Source organism: Loxodonta africana, chromosome 1 (genome assembly GCF_030014295.1).
Source record: "Loxodonta africana isolate mLoxAfr1 chromosome 1, mLoxAfr1.hap2, whole genome shotgun sequence".
Taxonomy (NCBI): Eukaryota; Metazoa; Chordata; class Mammalia; order Proboscidea; family Elephantidae; genus Loxodonta; species Loxodonta africana.
In genome coordinates this window covers 116,134,357-116,151,594 of record NC_087342.1, presented here as the reverse complement: position 1 = coordinate 116,151,594, position 17,238 = coordinate 116,134,357, and the positions used below count along the sequence as shown (strand labels likewise).

At 39.3% G+C, this 17,238-nt stretch overlaps 1 protein-coding gene across 3 annotated transcripts in view; it reads right to left on the bottom strand.

Moving 5' to 3' along the window:
• Positions 1 to 17,106, bottom strand: part of EFHC1 (EF-hand domain containing 1) — a 59,076-nt gene extending 41,970 nt beyond the window's left edge. For all 3 annotated transcript variants that reach the window (XM_010587137.3, XM_003404436.4, XM_064287339.1), the window contains exons 1-3: positions 16,901 to 17,106; positions 12,991 to 13,212; positions 2,208 to 2,495 (exon numbers count right to left, since the gene is read on the bottom strand). In XM_010587137.3, the coding sequence (XP_010585439.1) occupies positions 2,208 to 2,495; positions 12,991 to 13,212; positions 16,901 to 16,963 (573 nt within the window). In that variant the 5' untranslated portion in view covers positions 16,964 to 17,106. The remainder of the gene's footprint in view (positions 1 to 2,207; positions 2,496 to 12,990; positions 13,213 to 16,900) is intronic.
• Positions 17,107 to 17,238: the final 132 nt, after the last annotated feature.

Here is a 17,238-nt window from a genome sequence, read left to right as displayed (position 1 = left end):
GTAATTTCCATAAGGGCAAGTCTATATCCCTGGCACCTAGACCAGTACCATGCATGCAGCAGGCACTCAATAAATATTTGTCGAACAAATTTACTAAATGAAAAAAAAAATCAATGAATAAATTCATAGGAACTTAGTACACAGCAAAAATTAATCACATTTGGCATTAGGCTGTTGTTGTTAGGTGCCATCGAGTCAGTTCAGACTCACAGTGACTCCATGCACAAAAGAATGAACCACTGCCCAGTCCTGCGCCATCCTCACAATCGTTGCTATGTTTGAGCCCATTGTTGCAGCCACTGTGTCAATCAATCTCATTGAGAATCATCCTCTCTTTCGAGGACCCTCTACCAAGCATGATGTCCTTCTCCAGGGACTGGTCCCTCCTGATAACATGTCCAAAGTATGTGAGACATAGTCTCATCATTCTTGCTTCTAAGGAGCATTCTGGCTGCACTTCTTCCAAGATAGATTTGTATTTTCTTCTGGCAGTCCACAGTATATTCAATATTCTTCGCCAACATCATAATTCAAAGGCATCATTTCTTCTTCAGTCTTCCTTATTAATTGTTTAGCGTTTGCATGCATATGAGGCGACTGAAAACACCGTGGCTTGGGTCAGGCGCACCTTAATCCTCAAAGTGACTTCTTTGCTTTTAAAGAGGCCTTTTGCAGCAGATTTGCGTAATGCAATAAGTCATTTGATTTCTTGATGCTCCTTCTGTGGGCATTGACTGTGGATTCAAGTAAAATGATATCCTTGACAACTTCAATCTCTTCTCAGTTTATTATGATGTTGCTTATGGTCCAGTTGTAAGGATTTTTGTTTTATGTTGAGGTATAATCCATACTGAAGGCTGTAGTCTTTGATCTTCATCAGTAAGTGCTTCAAGTCCTCTTTGCTTTCAACAAGCAAATTCGTGTCCTCTGCATATTGTAGGTTGTTAATGAGTTTTCCTCCACAGGATAAAGGCCATAAAAAAATGATATGTTTGCTTCTAGAAAAAAAATTTTTAATGAAGACAAATTTGGGACTAATTTCCAAATACCTACATTTTGTGCTAAAGAGTGGCCACCATCTTCTCTTTCTCTCTCTCTCTATGTGTGTATTTGTTGTTAGCTACCACGGAAGTGGCTCTGACTCATGGTGATTCGATGTACAATGAGATTGGACCACTGTGATCCACAAGGTTTTCACTGGCTGATTTTTCCAAAGTTGGTCTTCAGGTCTTTCTTACTACTCTGTCTTAGCCTAGAAGCTCAGCTGAATCCTGTTCAGCATGATAGCAACACACAAGCCTCCATTGGCAGATGAGTGGTGGCTATACTTGAGGTGTACTGGCTGGGAATCAAACCTCCTGCATGGAAGGCAAGAATTCTACCACCACTGCCCCTGTATATGTATGTATATTTTATATACATATCACCTCATTTTAAGTTGACTTAGTGTAAAAAAAAATCCAAATTTATGAAATAGAGAAAGTGGAGGATTTTTATCAATATATATTTAAAAAGTTTTTCACTTGAAAAGTGGTTTTAAGCCAAGAATTCTTTAGATAGCAAGTTTCCCTAGAATATATCAAGTATGATTTACAAAAAAAAAAAAAAAAAAGAACTGCACAAAAAATTTTAGGCTCTTGTTATATAGAGGTAGAACTATTTGTTGTAAACCAAATCCATTGCTGTCGAGTTGATTCCGACTAATAGGGACCCTATAGGACAGAGCAGAAGTGCCCCATAGGCCTTCTAAGCCTATAAATCTTTACGGAAGCAAACTGCATCTTTCTCCCACAGAGCACCTGGTGGGTTCAATCCACCAACCTTCTTGTTAGCAGCCAAGTGCTTAACCACTGTACCACCAGGGCTTTGTAAGCCCAAACTTCAGATAAATTGCCCAATACCTTATCCCATACTTTCACATTATCAGGGGTGCCTTCTCCCGCGGTCTCTATTTGAATTGGCATGAGAATTAGTTTCTTATCAAATAATTCGGCTATGATGAGAGTTTATTTGAGTGGATATGTACCAATATCATTGCGAAAAAAATGATGTCACTACATAGTACTGGCAGGTATCAGCAAATACAAAGTCTGTCTGTATAATATTCATATAGAACAGATGACCAATATCCCCCTTACTCTAATAAGGTAAACATATTCTTCTATAAATCAGAATGATGCTACAGCTTCCAAAAATATATCGTATACCTGTGTGAATCGGTCACAGTCAACAATGCGGAAGGTTTTGCCATAAATTGTGATGTTTATTCCCCGATTTAGATCTTTCCAATGGTAATGGTCTCCTCGGTCATTCTTGGTTAGCCGATGGCGTTTAATTAACTTGCCTTGAGGGATCCCGGAATTTTCCACAACAGGTTCCACAACAGACATGCTGTCATCTTCTAGATAATAGTAAATGCTCACTTGACGGATCCTATAATGTTCCTCAGTTGACATAGGGACATCTTCTTGGAAATAGGCATCAAATTTCAGCACCTACAAAGGAGGGAGAAATGGTGTTGTATTTAGTTTCACAACAAAAAATATCTAATACCTTTCTGTGAAGAGAACCACACAGGAAGATTTAAATACTCATCACTTCTATCCTCTAAATCAGGGGTTAGTACACTATGGTCCATGAGCCAAATCCACCCTACCACCTGTTTTCCTATGACCTGTGAACCAAAAATGGTTTTTATATTTTTAAATGGTTGAAAAGATAAAAGGAAGAATATTTCATGGCACATGAAAATTACATGAAATCTGAATTTCAGTATCCACAAATAAAATTTTATTAGAACACAATCACATTTTTTTAGTGGCTGCTTTTACACTATACGGGCAGAGTTAAATAGTTGTGACAGAGACTGTACCGGATGCAAAGCCTAAAATATCTACTATCTGGTTCTTTAAAGAAAGCTTGCTTATCTCTGCTCTAAATACTAAAGCCATGTGTACTCCATTTACTGTGCGTGTTCCTTGGTGTGATGGTTTAAAATATCTTAACTCTACTAACTTCACTTACGTGTCAAAAATTCTTCCCAAAACTTCTGAGAAGAGTAAAAAATTTGGATGAGACTATGATTTTTGGTTTCAAAATGAAAACAATTCCTTAGAAGTGGAGTCCCTTATAAATACATATTAATGACATATTCATTCTTATAAATTTTATATGAATGACTTTCAGATCATCAATTCATCATAGAATTTTTAGAGGGCATGTAAGTTATTGTCACTGTGCTCAGAAACATTCATGATGTATAAGCAAACCCTCAATCCTGTAAGGAGCATCAATGCAGAGTCAAATGGTACACACATTTGTATTTTTTAAAATATAATATCCAATGGTATTATAAAAAGTATACATTGAAAAGAAAACCAAGGACACAAGGGAAAGATTAGCCCAAAGGACTAATGAACCACAACTACCACAACCACCACCAGACTGAGCCCAGAACAACTAGATGATGCCTGGTTACCAACACCGACTGCTCTAGCAGGGATCCCAATGGGGGTCCCAGACAGATAAGGAGAAAAACATAGAACAAAACTCAAATTCACAACCCCTCACCCCTCAAAATAAAAGAACAGGCTTACTAGGTGACAGAGGCTGGAGATACCCCGAGAGTGTGGCCCCTGGACACCCTCTTAACTCAGTACTGAACTCATTCCTGAGGTTCACCCTTCAGCCAAAGATTAGACAGGTCTACAAGTCCAACAATAACACACATGAGGAACATGCTTCATAGTTCAATCATGTATATGACATTACTGGGCACACCAGCCCAAAAGCAAAGATGAGAAGGCAGGAACGGGCATGAAAACAGGACAAATGGAAACAAGGAAGCCGGGGTGAAGAAGGGGAGAGTGCTGATACATCACAGGGTTGACAACCAATATCACAAAACAATTTATATAGTAACTGTTTAATGAGAAACTAATTTGCTCTGTAAACTTTGACCTAAAGCATAATTAAAAAGTGTGTGTGTATATATATATATATATATATATATATATATATATATATACACACACATACATATGTTGATATGCTTTGGAATTTTTAATTTTCTGTTCAAGGGGAGGTGCTAAAATAACATTTTAGGTAGGCAAGGGTGTTTACCTATACCTCTCCTAGAATAAATGAAAGAAACCAAGGAAGGCCTTAAATGAAGACATAAATATGGCTCAATGATGGAAAGATGAAATAATTCTATACATGAGAGCTATTGATAAAACAGGTGTGTTTATTGTGTTCAGCATCATAGCAACACATGCCTCCACTGACAGATAAGTGATGCCTACGCTTGAGGTACATTGGCTGGGAATTGAACCTGGGTCTCCCACATAGAAGGCAAGAATTCTACCAATTTAGATTTTTAAATTCTCCAATTTAGATCTTTCCAATGGTAATGGTCTCTTAAAAAGAGACAGTGAAAACTGCCAACAGTATAAGAGAAATATGAGTATAATGGAGTAAAGGCCTTAAAACTCATAATAATGAAATGGATGAATGTAGCGGAATATTCAAAGGAGAAAAGTAACATGGTGAAAACAAAAGACAAAGACTTTTTAAGTAGCATTTTAGGTTAACTGCAAAAATTGAAAGTGGAGACATGATTGGAGTAACTCATATATGAAATGGGCTGTATTTGAGCCACAGATTTAGAACCAGAAGTGATCAGCAAATCCAACCCATTCATTTTACAAATGAAGAAACTGAGACTCAGGATGATAAAATGGCTTGGCTGATGCCATACAGGTGGCTGGGGCAGAGGTGGGACTGATTCTCAGACAGCAAACTCACAGCCCAATGTTCTCTCCACACACCTCACCACTTCTTAGATAACAGGAGCCTTGGTGGCACAACGATTAAGTGGTTGGCTGTTAACTGAAAGGTTGGCAGTTTGAACCTAGCCAGTGGCTCTGTGGGACAAAGACCTGGCAATCTGCTCCCGTAAAGATTACAGCCAAGAAAACCCTATGGGGGCAGTTCTGCACTGTCACTTGAGGTCACTATGAGTTGGAATCCACTTGACAGCACCTAGCAGCAACATAGTCATTCATAAAAGGGATCTGTGTAGGTTAAAGTGGTCAGAGAAAGTTTACCTGAGAGGTTATAGGTATATTAGACTTTGAAGAGTGGGAAGAATTTAAATAAATAGAGGGAAGGAGAAAGGATGCCAGGTAATGGGAACAATCAAAGCAGAGGAAAGAAATCCTGCAGCAGTAGGCAGGCTATAGTGGAGGAGGGAGGTGCTAGTCGGGATGATCAGATTGAAAGCCCCTGCAATAATCCAGGTCTGTACGAACAAATTTCCAGCCATGGAAAAACAAAGGAAGGCTGATTGGATTGATAGTGAAGAAGTAGGACAACAGAAGCCAGAGGAGGTATTGAGAACATAGTGCTGGGAATATAGTGGTGACACTCATAGAAATGGAGACATGAGGAAAAGACAATTTTGGTAGGGCAGATGATAAGCTTGAGTCAAGCCTGATTTTAGACTTACTGAATGTAAGTGTCAGCACAAGTTGAAATAACCAAAAAAAAAAAAAAAAAAAAAACCCAGTGCCATCAAGTCGATTCCGACTCATAGCGACCCTATAGCGACCCAAGTTGAAATAGCAGGGCACAATTTGAGATTCAGGACTGGTCTTTTGGAAAGAAGTCAATACTAGAGAAATGGCTTTGTGGTACACTTGTATACGAAGTTGCTATAAAGAGGAAACAAGAGGTGAGGATTTGATGATGCCCTCAGCAGTCAAATACAATGCTAGGAGATGGAGTATAGAAAATGACATGATCAGTCTTGTGCTTTTCGAAGGATTACTCTGGCTGCTGTGTTGAGAACAGACTACTGGGGTGGGGGCAAAGATACAAAAAAGGAGACCAACTAGAAGGCTACTAAAATAACCCAGACCAAAAAATGGTGTCTTAACCCAGAGTAGTAGTAGTGAGGGCAGTAGTATTGGATTCTGATTAAATTTTGAAGACAGAGACAAATTATCTCCTGAGGGTTAGATGACAGAAAGGGAATAGTCAAGGATGACTCCAAAATTTTTGGCCCAACAACTGCGTAGATGGACTTGCCATCAAATTGATATGAAGAAGACTGCAGTGGAGCAGATTTGTGAGTTAACAGAGTGGGCAGAATTAGGAGTTTGAGATACTGGACGGTCAAGAGGAGATGTCAAACAGGCAGTTGCATATACCAGTCTGGAATTTAGGGGGAGAATTCATTATCATAGAGAACCTTTCAAGCCATCAGTCTAGATGAGATCACCAAAGGAGTAAGTATAAGCAAAGAATAAGATCAAAGACTACAGAGCCCTGGGGCACACCACTGTTCTTACAGTCTGTCTTATAAGATGAGAGGAGGGGATGAAAATGCCTATGGCAACAGGAATTCGGCCTTGGAATGGGAGGCAAGAAGAGTGTGAGTGTGTGAGTATATGCATGTGACTGTGAGCAGATTTTTGCATTCTATATTTTTAAAAAATTCAAATGACAATGAGTTATTTTAAAACATTCTAGACTGTGCCATACGATAAAATAAAAAACCAAACCCGTTGCCATCGATTTGACTCCAACTCATAGTGACCCTATAGAACAGAGTAGAACTGCCCCATAGCGTTTCCGAAGAGCGGATGGTAGATTTGAACTGCCAACCTTTTGGATAGCAGCCGAGCTCTTAATTACTGTGCCCCAGATAGTACAGATTCATCCTAATAACCTATCTTTGTGCATCTATAGTGCTGAATTGTGACCACACATTTTGTAAAGTCAAAAAGTATCTTTTGAAACAAAGAAAGATTAAATAATATACAGCTCAGTTTTGGCTTTATATTCATTTTAGTACTTTTGGATTTTGCAGGGAAAAGAAGTAACTGATTACTTAGTATTTTGGTACTTATCTAGGAAACTGACTATTCAATTAACCCGGGCACTAAATTCTCAAGTTCTTTGGAATTTAAAACACCCCCTAGAAGTTTTTTGTCTGTATTCTTCTCTAATCATTTAGTGTGGATAAGCTTGTCCAATAAAGAACTTGTTTCCTCTAGCACACGATCAATACATATGGCCAAAACTATGTATTTTCAACGTGTAATTCATGTTACAGAGAGCCAAGCCAGTATGTGAATAATAAAGAATAATCTTACAGAAAAGTACTTGCTTATCTGATTGTTTTGTTCTTTTAGGTTGTCAAGAATACAATCCAGAGTTCTGTGCTCCTCCCATAAAGAAATGACGGGGGAAAAAGTTAATGTAGGGAAGTTCTTCAACAATTAGAATAACATTCACTTTCCTAGGTAGAATAAGACCTTGATGTATTACATAGAAAGGAAGGAAAAGGGCATAATATTTAGATACTGTGTTGCGAAATGCATTCTTCATGGAATTTTAGAGTTGGATGGGATTTTAGTTATCATGTATTCTAGCCTTCTGATTTTATGGATGAGGAAACTAGAGATTATGACTCTCAAAGTTCACACAAAGCTAGTTAGAAGAACCAGAATTAGAACCCAAGTTTCCTTACTCCCAGGGAGTTCTCAGAATGCCACAATAAACATGGAAATACTTGCATTGACTTAAAAATTAAGGGGGACATGCTGAATAAATTTTCCTATCACACACAATTATAAAAAGCTTAGCCACATACTTTTATTTTTATTTCACTCTATTATGTGTGTCTCACATGTTCAGCTCATTGGTTTTCAGCAGTGACACAGACAATAAATTTTATTTGTTAAATAATTTCTCACCTCATTTTTCAACTAATATTTATTGAGCACTGGTTACAGAATAAAGCAGACAAGTCCCTCTCCCTGTCCCTGTCCTCATGAAGTATATAATCTGGTAGGACAGATAAGCATTAAACAAATCAGCAATAAAAGTTTAATATAATTCTATGAAAAAAACAAAGAAAAGGAAGTGATGGAGAAAAATAGGGAGGTTACTTCCTTAGTAGGACAGCCTCTAGGAGATGTCACATAAGCCACGCTGGAGGATGAGATGGAGTCAGCAACTGAAGGACAGAGGAAGTGCAATGCCAGGTAGGGGGAATAGCATGCACGAAGGCCCTGAAGTCAGGGGGGAGCTGCAATTTTAAGGAAATAAGTAAAATAAATCCAGTGTGACTGAGGCACACAGTAGGTGATAAAAGCAGCCCAAGATGAAAGTGAAGAAACAGCTGCTAGGGCTGGCTCCAGGAGGGCTGTGAGGGCCGGGCAGAGTTGGATCTTAAGTCTATATATGATGGGGAAGCCATGGAAATGTTTTAGGTCAGGATGTGACATAATCTGAAATTTATTTTTAAAATACAATAAAACTTGCAAAAGCCAGAACCTGGGAAAGGCCAAAACCTGTCAGAGAAGGAAAACTAAAATATTTTCCACTAATACAGAGCAATGGAAAAGTAGTAAGACATCACACTGTCAAAGGCGGAAAACTTGCGAGACCCTCAAAAACAAGGCAGTCCCATCTGAGTTCCGGCTCTCACAGGTTTCACTGTATAAGCCAGGCTGCTCTGTGGAAAATGAATTAATAGTAATGGTGGAGGTGGAAATAGTGGACGTATTAGTGATATATTTTAGAGGCAGAAATGGCAGAGTTTGTCAATGGATTGGCTGTGAGGGAGAGAAGAATTAGAAATGACTTTTAAGTTGGGGGCTACAGCAGCTGAGTAGATGGTGGTAACATTCACCATGTTAAGACTAGGGAAGAAGTAGATCTTAGGAAGGGGATCATGACTCATGATTTTCAATACGCTAAATCCAGGTGATATAGGTGTATTTTTGAAATGGGGCTCAGAGGTAAGGTTAGGGCTAAAGTACAGAAAGAAGAGAAGGAGACCCAGGAACGAACCCAGAGAAACTCTGAATTCTAAAGTCTTAAAGGAGGAAAAGAAACCTGCAAAGAAAATGGAGAAAGAGTGGTCAGAAAGGTAGATAGGAGGAAAATGAAAAGTGTGATGTCATGTAAGCCAAGCAAGTGTCAACTATATCAAATTCTGTTGAGAGACAGAGTAAGCATCCATTGGATTGGTTAACAAAGAAGTTACTAGTGACAAGATCTGACAAACTCGGGAAGATAAAAGCCAGAGAGTAGAGATTTGAGGCAGATAAGTTATGAGCTGTCCTGGAGGAAAAGGAAGTATACTAGAGAAATGTATAAAATTACCAGGCAATGTTAAGAGCTCATTTGAATTTTGAAATCAGGGTTTAGAACAGGTCAGGTCTGGTTTGAACCCCTGCTGAAAATTAGCGTTTTAACATGTGATTCTTATATATAACTTCCTAGGAGCTTGTTAAAAACACAAATTCTCAGCAGTAGTCAAACCAGAATGAACTGATTCAAAGCCCTATTTGAGACCATGAATTAAATACAGAAATGCCAGAACATTAAAGCATTTGTTTCTAGTCCGACCTCCAAGTAAGATATTTATTCACAAATGGTTACTGAGCACCTACTCTACCCAAAGCACTATGCAAGGCTCTCTGAAAGATTCAAAGGTGTACCGGCATGATCCTACACTTTAAGGAGCTTGCGGTCTACTAGAAAATATAAAATATGTACATAAATTACTATAACAAAAAGTGGTGGGTGACAAAAGACTAGGTAGAGTGTTGAGTGTTCAATAGATGGACCAGCTGAAGTGATTATGGAGGTTCATTAAAAAAGGTGATGTCTGAGCTGGGCTTTAAAGAATAGTAAGAATATGAATATTCAAAAGTGGGGGGGGAAACATTCCAAGAAGAGAAAGGATGTTAAGCAGATACACAGAGGCAGGAAATAGCAGGGCAAATTTGGAAATCCCTTCCAGCCGGAGTATGAGGATCATGAAAAAAAGTGTTGGAAGCTAAGTCTAGAAACATGGGCAAAGAACAGATAAAGTGTATATGAGAATGGCATGCTAAAGAGTCGGAATGGTATCCAAAAGTTAGTGAGAGCCTCTGAAGACATTTCCTCAGAGAAATGACATAATCAGAGCTGTGCCTTGGGGGAATAAACCGGACAGTAGCCCCGTTATGAGTATAAAGAGCAAGTATGAGACAAATATAACAGTTCAAGTGAACCATATTACCTGTTTGAACTAAGACAGTGTTAAAGGAAATCGAAGTGAGAGACACTTGACTCGGCAACTCACTGAAAGCGGTGAGTGAACGGAGAAAAAGCCAAAGAATGGCTCAGGTTTCAAAACTGGATTACCAGGTAAAACCACAGAGGAAGGGCAGATCTATGCGAAAAGGTGAAAAGCTCAGTTGAGAGACAAACAGAACTTGAGATGTCAACAGCTCATCCAAGTGAAGATAACCCATGGGCAGTAGGATACAGATCTGGAGTTTCAGAATGGTCAGACTTGGAAATAAATATCTGACAGGTGTCTACTCTGAGGAGATAGTTGAAACCTTGAAAGTGGGTGAGCTCTCTAAAGAAGATAGCATAAAGAATGAGAACAGAACCTTGAAAATGTTTAGAGTTAATAAGTGAGAGGAGAAAGAGATGGCCAGATGAGGAGCAACAGATAGACGGAGGAAAGCCAAAATAGCGCAGTCATAGGAGCTAATGAAAAGTAGTTTCGAGAAGGAAGGGAGGATCAACAGGGTCAACTGTTGCAAATAAGTCAAAGATAATTTGGGGGAAAAAAACCAATCTATATTTGGCAAAAGGACAACACTGGCTTGGAAAAAGTAGTTTGAGGCTTGGGGGTGGGAAGAACTCATATTGTAAGTGATCGGACAGTCCGTTGAGGAATAAAGTACTACGGATTACAGGCGTCACAGGGTGGCGAGAAGGTTTTTTAGGACAGGGTGACCCTAGGTAGACACGTAGACACTGGAGTGTTTGAAATGGAAGTAATGTGGAGACTGAAGATGAAAAAGGTAAAGAAAAACATCAGGAACAAAAAGTGGAGATAGCCTGGGAAACAGAACACAGTGGGAGATGATAAAGAGAACTGTATGGGAACAAGGAGAAAAGATGAGGGCACTTGCATGAGATGTCTAGGTTTACCACCTAAGTAAGAAATAAGGTCATATTCTGAGGATGAGAAAGACTTCATAGAATGCCCAAAATATGGACAAATAGGTCGGCAGTTAAGTGGGTCTCCAAGTATTCATAAAAAACTGTGAACTCCGATTTAATTCAGAAAAACTGTAATTCCCTTACTGCAAAAAAGAAAAACTTAGTTTCAAAACTATGCATTGAACTACTTTCTATCGTATTATCCATGCTGAAGACCATTTATCTAGAAATTGTGATGATTCAAGTAAAATAAACAGGAAAATATAAATATAAATAATATTCTTCATGTCCATTATCAAAGAAATGAACTGTGAATAATATTAAATGAGTATAAATGACGTAACGGTAATTAGTATAAAAGAACATCAAAAACATAGAAAAATAAAAAATAGGAAGCCTGTTTCCTATTCGCTAAGGCACAATTTCTCCTTCTCTAAATTTCATTAACACTTTCTTATGACACACTATCAGTTTATCACTTTCTACCTTGTAATACAGTTCTTTGCTATTCTTTTCAGTAAAAAATGAACACACCAGGATTTACATCTTGGTAAATTGTTAATGCCTATCCCACCCCTCTCTTGTATTTTCATCCCTCCCCGCCTTCTCTACTGAATTTCCAGTGCCTGTCACAGCTGTGAATAACCTAGAGACACAAGAAAAAGGTAAACAAACCCCCAATATTATCATTTACACTGTCTAGTGGATGTTTAGGGTTAGCCTCTGAGAATGGATGTGTGAACATGTTCATATCAAATGAGCCAAGTGAGATGGGAAAGAGGAGATGATATGGACTCTGGCTAATATACATATTTAAAAAAATGATTATTAAGTTCAAAGGCATATTTCTTCCACCAGATTATTTTGTATCTCCCAGCCTCTAGCTTATAACAAACCAAAAAAAACCAAGCCCATTGGCATCGAGTTGATTCCCATTCATAGCAACCCTATCAAACAGAGTAGAATTGCCCCATAGGTTTTCCAAGGAGTGGCTGGTGGATTCGAACTGCCGACTTTTTGGTTAGCAGGCAAACTCTTAACCACTACGCCACTAGCTTACAACAGGCACTCGATAAAGGTTGATTGGATAGATAAAAATGTTAGACATTTCATAGAAATAATAAAATGAAAATTAAGACCAAATTAAAATAAAAAAAGAAAAGGAAGAAAGAAAACAGGATAGGTGTAAATTAAGAAAGCTAATACAAAAACTGGTCAATAGTTCTCACATCCAGTTTTATAAATATCACCTGGAAATCAGAATTGATGAGGATTGAGGCAACATCTGAGTTTCTTAAAAGTCCCCCCATTGATTCTGCTGCGTGTCTACGGTGAGAACTACCTCACCTCAGAGAAAAGAGGAGGCTTATTGACAAGGGAAAGCAAGGGTGATGTGCAAATGTCAGCAGATGGAGATAGGACAACTTACATTACCAAAGTTAAGGGGAGAAACAAACAAACAAAAATGTTATACCACCCCTTGGTTATGTTATGCCAAACCTGAAATGTTGCCTGAAAAACAAAACTTATGGAGACAGTCTGAAGAAAACTGACAATAAATGGAGTCATTTTTTTTTCCATGATATTTTACATTTCATAGTGATTAAGGATTTGTCATCATTACAGAACACAGTATTTTTAAAAACCAAAAACACAGAGCAGGTACACAGAGACCAATACAAACTCAAGAATTCAGAACTTATCCAACTTTTCTTTAACTATATTTGGAAAATATTCCAGTGAAGTCTACATGGAATTTCTTATATTTACTTTCTAATCGGCTTCCTGACTAAAGAAAGCCTCTTTCAATCCCCAGTCCAGCTGTCTGTGAGTAAGGGTTGAGGCATTTGAGCAATTTTTTCCTCAGAGTACTCTGGGAAATCTGTGGTTTACTGTTACTTTTTCTGCAAGCAGTTGGCTCTTGAAACCCAAATATAAGGTGTACCCTAAAATCCCAGATGATACCTTTTTGTCAAAAGCCACATGTGCAGGGATAAAATCAGCAGGTGGGGCCTGCTTAGGTTGGCCATAAGTTAGCACTGGTCTCTTATTGGCCAACTCATCCAGTTCAGCCTGGGACAGCTGGTTGATCTGGAGCCGGTCCCCACCTATCCCAACAGTTGGACGTCGAGCAACTGCATAGCCGTTCCTGTAGCCCAGCGTCTGGCTTCTATGGAAGGCTGTTTTCTGAAGAAAAGAAATGTGTCATTAATAATCGTTAAGTTCTAGATAAAAGAGCTAACTTAAAAAAATAACTTAAACCTCTGCTTATAAACATCACAAAACATATCAAAAAGTTTACCAAAATTAAAAGGTTCTTGTATTTTAAGATTAAAAAAAAAATTGGCCAGAAACCAGGAGGGAAGCAGTGGCCTAGGCTTAAAATTTAAAAGCTCTGCTCTGTAATAGTCAATTTAATTATTAGTTCACCTTTCACGAGACTAAAATATTATTTCATCAACACTCTTAATTTTTTACTAGTCTTCGCATGCTTTTCATCTTATCTGATGGTTATGAACCATGGAATCTAGAAGATCTGGTTCTGTGAATTTTATTTTTAGCTAAAATGAAAAGCCCTTCTTGTTACAGTAACAGGTACTTTCATATAACTCTTAGGAAAGCAACTGGGTATTAGATATTTAAAGTCCTGAAGTCAATAATTCCACCCCGATAATTTATTTTAAGGATATAATCCAAAATTACAGGGAAAAACTACGTCTAAAGCAGCCCATTACAATGTTAATTACAATAGTAAAATGTTGGAAACTAAAAGACAAACATCATATGAAGATATGATGGCTCACTCAATAGACTATTATGCAAACATTAAAATATTGGTTTTAACAGCTAATGGTGATGGATGACCAACATGATGAACATAATGTCACTGAACTATACGTGTGAAGACTGTAGAAATGTCATATGTTCTCTTACCACAATAAAAAAAAAAAAAAAGAGTTTTAAAGACCTTGCAGCAACCTGAGAAAAATGTTTATGGCCTTAATAGGCTCAAAAAAGCAGCATATAAGGTTATACATGTATTACAAATACAATTATACAAACATATGCACGAGAAGAGACTGGATTTATGGAATAGAAGTCTGTCTGTATTATACATTTCTAAATTAGATTAATTTTTTATAATGTACATGTTTTATAGGTAATTGGAAAACATAAAAGATTAAAAGAAAAAAGCTTGGAAATATCAGAGGTTGTATTTAGTTTGATGGAATTTTTTTATTATTTACTTTCCAAATTATATGTGTATATATATGTGTATACATGCATAGATACGTATATAAACAATTTACAATGAATTTTGTGGGGGATAAAAAAAGACTTACATGTGCTTACCTCCTAACTTGTTTGTAGCCCAGTCTACCATCTTTCAAGATACGTACTAACATGAAAGGTACAATGGATTAAACTTGCTAAAGTTAGTCTGTGGACTTAAGGGTCACAAATTTAGGATCAACAGACACAGTCACAGTTGACAGAAGCTGCCCCAGGTGCATGACATAAAATCAAACAGGCTGAGCTGACTTCCTCACTGGGAAACTTGTATAACTTCAAGCTCTTCTTCCATTTCTAAGAACAGAAGCAGTATCAGCTGCTTCAGTTCACTTTCCTCATTATATATAAACATCTCAATCACTCAGCTATTTGACTTTTACTAGGGGACTCTTATGGCACCCCAGGCAAATGCAAACTCAGGCCTCCCAACCCTCTTATTCAGTATGGGTTCACCTTCTGAATGCCTTTAGACTTACATATACCTAGTCCTTCACGGCTGAAGATACTGCGACCATGTTTTTCAAACTTCAAATAAAGCAAATTGGCTGACATTCTGCCAGTTTACTTAAAATATAAAAAATCTAGGACTACTATATGACAGCTGGAATCACAAATTACTCTAACTCAATTTTATATTTCACTACTATGCCCAGTGCAGTTTATCTTATTTGTACAACAATATATACCCTCAAAGCCCAGCAGCTCTAGTCCATACCTCCATAATCTTCCAAATCAACTTAATTGTGCCTCTTAAATAACCCACACTCCCGAACATGCTTTAGTATGCTCCTTCATGGGACAGGAAATTGCCTGCATCATTTTCTAAATTACATAAAACCAAAACCATTTGCATTTAGTAGATTCTGATTCACAGAGACCCCATGTGTGTCAGGGTAGAACTGTGCTCCATAGTGCTTTCAGTGGCTGATTTTACAGTGGATTGCCAAGCCTTCCTTCCAAGGCACATCCGGGTGGACTCAAACCTCCAACTTTTTGCTTACCAGCCATGTTAACCATTTGTACCACCCAGGGACTCCTTATAAAACTCAAAAACCCCTTGGCATCAAGTCAATTCCGACTCATAGCAACCCTATAGACAGAGCAGAACTACTCCACAGGGTTTCCAAGGAGCAGCTGGTGGATTCGAACTGCCGACCTTTTGGTTAGCAGCCAAGCTCTTAACCATTGCGCCACCAGGGCTCCAATAAAACTGAAAAGCCCACTGAAACTAAAAATCTATGATGCTGTGTCTTAATGCTGGAATAGCTGCGAGGAAGAAGAGATTCAGAATCCAAATTTCCTGACCAAATTTTCAATTTCAACTCTCCCAAAGGAAATCAACTAAATATTTTATCTTAACCTTATGACTGTAGAGAGGAACTTATAGTTTAAATTATTAAACTATATAAACAAACTGTTGTTGGATCATCTATGATAATCAGCCTACTGCCTACTGAATCTCACGTACTGACCTTCCAGAACAGACATTTCAGCAACGCTGTTAGAATTGAAACAAATACTAAAGAATTTTGCCAAGGGCTACAAGGGGAAAAAAAAAAACACAGGCTTTTCTTGTTTTTCAATTTTGTAGAGAGCCCAACAGAAAACATTTAAGGTTAGGGGAAGGAGAAAAACAAAATCTAAATAGGAATTTTTACCAAAAAAAGTGTTAGGGTGAGAAGAACAAAGCTAGAACAACTAATCAATTGTGGCTGGGGGAAGTGGGATGAAATGTCGTCTGTAAAGCAGGAAGGAATGGTTTGGGAAGAAGACGGGCAAGTGTTGGAAGTCTAACTTTCTGAGAATCAGTAACTGAGAAAGAAGATAAAACAAAGATGGGGAGAGTGTGGGACTAGACTGTAGGAAAGGCAGAAGTGCAGCAGAGAATTCGGACGAGGTTGGGTAGACGCATAAATGAGATGGGCGGAGTCTTTGGAAACGGGCCTGGCAGAAAGAGAATGAGTGGAAAAGCTACACAAGCAAGAAATGGAGCTGGGGGTGGGAGAGATTATTGGGTCCAGGATTCATAAGAAGAAGGGGCGGCGCGGAAACGAAGGGTCAGGGGAGTGTACGCAGGACAGACGTGGAGATGAGAGTGGAGAGAAGCTGAGTAGGGGGAGACCGGGAGAAAGGCCGAGGCTAGGGGTTAAGGACGGAGCTGGGGAGGGACAGGATACGGTATGGGATAATGAGGTAGGAAAAGGGCCAGGAGAGAATTTGGGAGTAAAATGGTGAAAAGAGTGATCTAGAAGGAGAAGCAGCGGGGAGTGAAGGAACAGAAGAGCAAGGAAGTACCGTCTAAGGCGACAAAAACAAGGGCAGGTGGGTAGACGGCCAGGGTGGCGCAGCAAAACTGAAGAAATGGATGGATCAGAGAAAAAAAGAGTCAGAGAGAAGAATGATGCTGGGAGGAGGAGGACGACAGAATTGCGGGGGGAAATGACAACAGGGTTGGGGCAGAGGACGGGTTTGAAGGACGAGGACAAGCCCGGATCCAGGAGAATTGGAGGGGCGCTAGACGAAGAGACCCCGAAGTTGCCGGAAGGCGGGCACAGGTGGAGGTTGGCAGATGACTCCTCACCGTAGGGTCCGTAAAGGACGTGCCCGGGAGGAAGGGCAGGCCATGCACGGGGTTGGACACCATCGCAGTCGCTACTACCCGTGCCCCCTCGGCCAGGCTCTGTCCTTCCGGGTTGCCCGGGCCACAAGCTGCTTTCCCCGGCCCCTCGAGACTCCATGGTAACCAGAAACATCCCGAGAGCCCGCGAGCTAGGGGCGGGGCTTAAGGTTCAGCATGGCAGGTCTGCGCGTGCGCCGTCCGCAGGGCTCCGCGTTCTCGCGGTGAGATGGCCCGCGGCGGGGCTGCGTGTTTAGTGGGCCGGCGGCGTTGACCCCGCCCTGCTCGCTCCGCACCCTCCC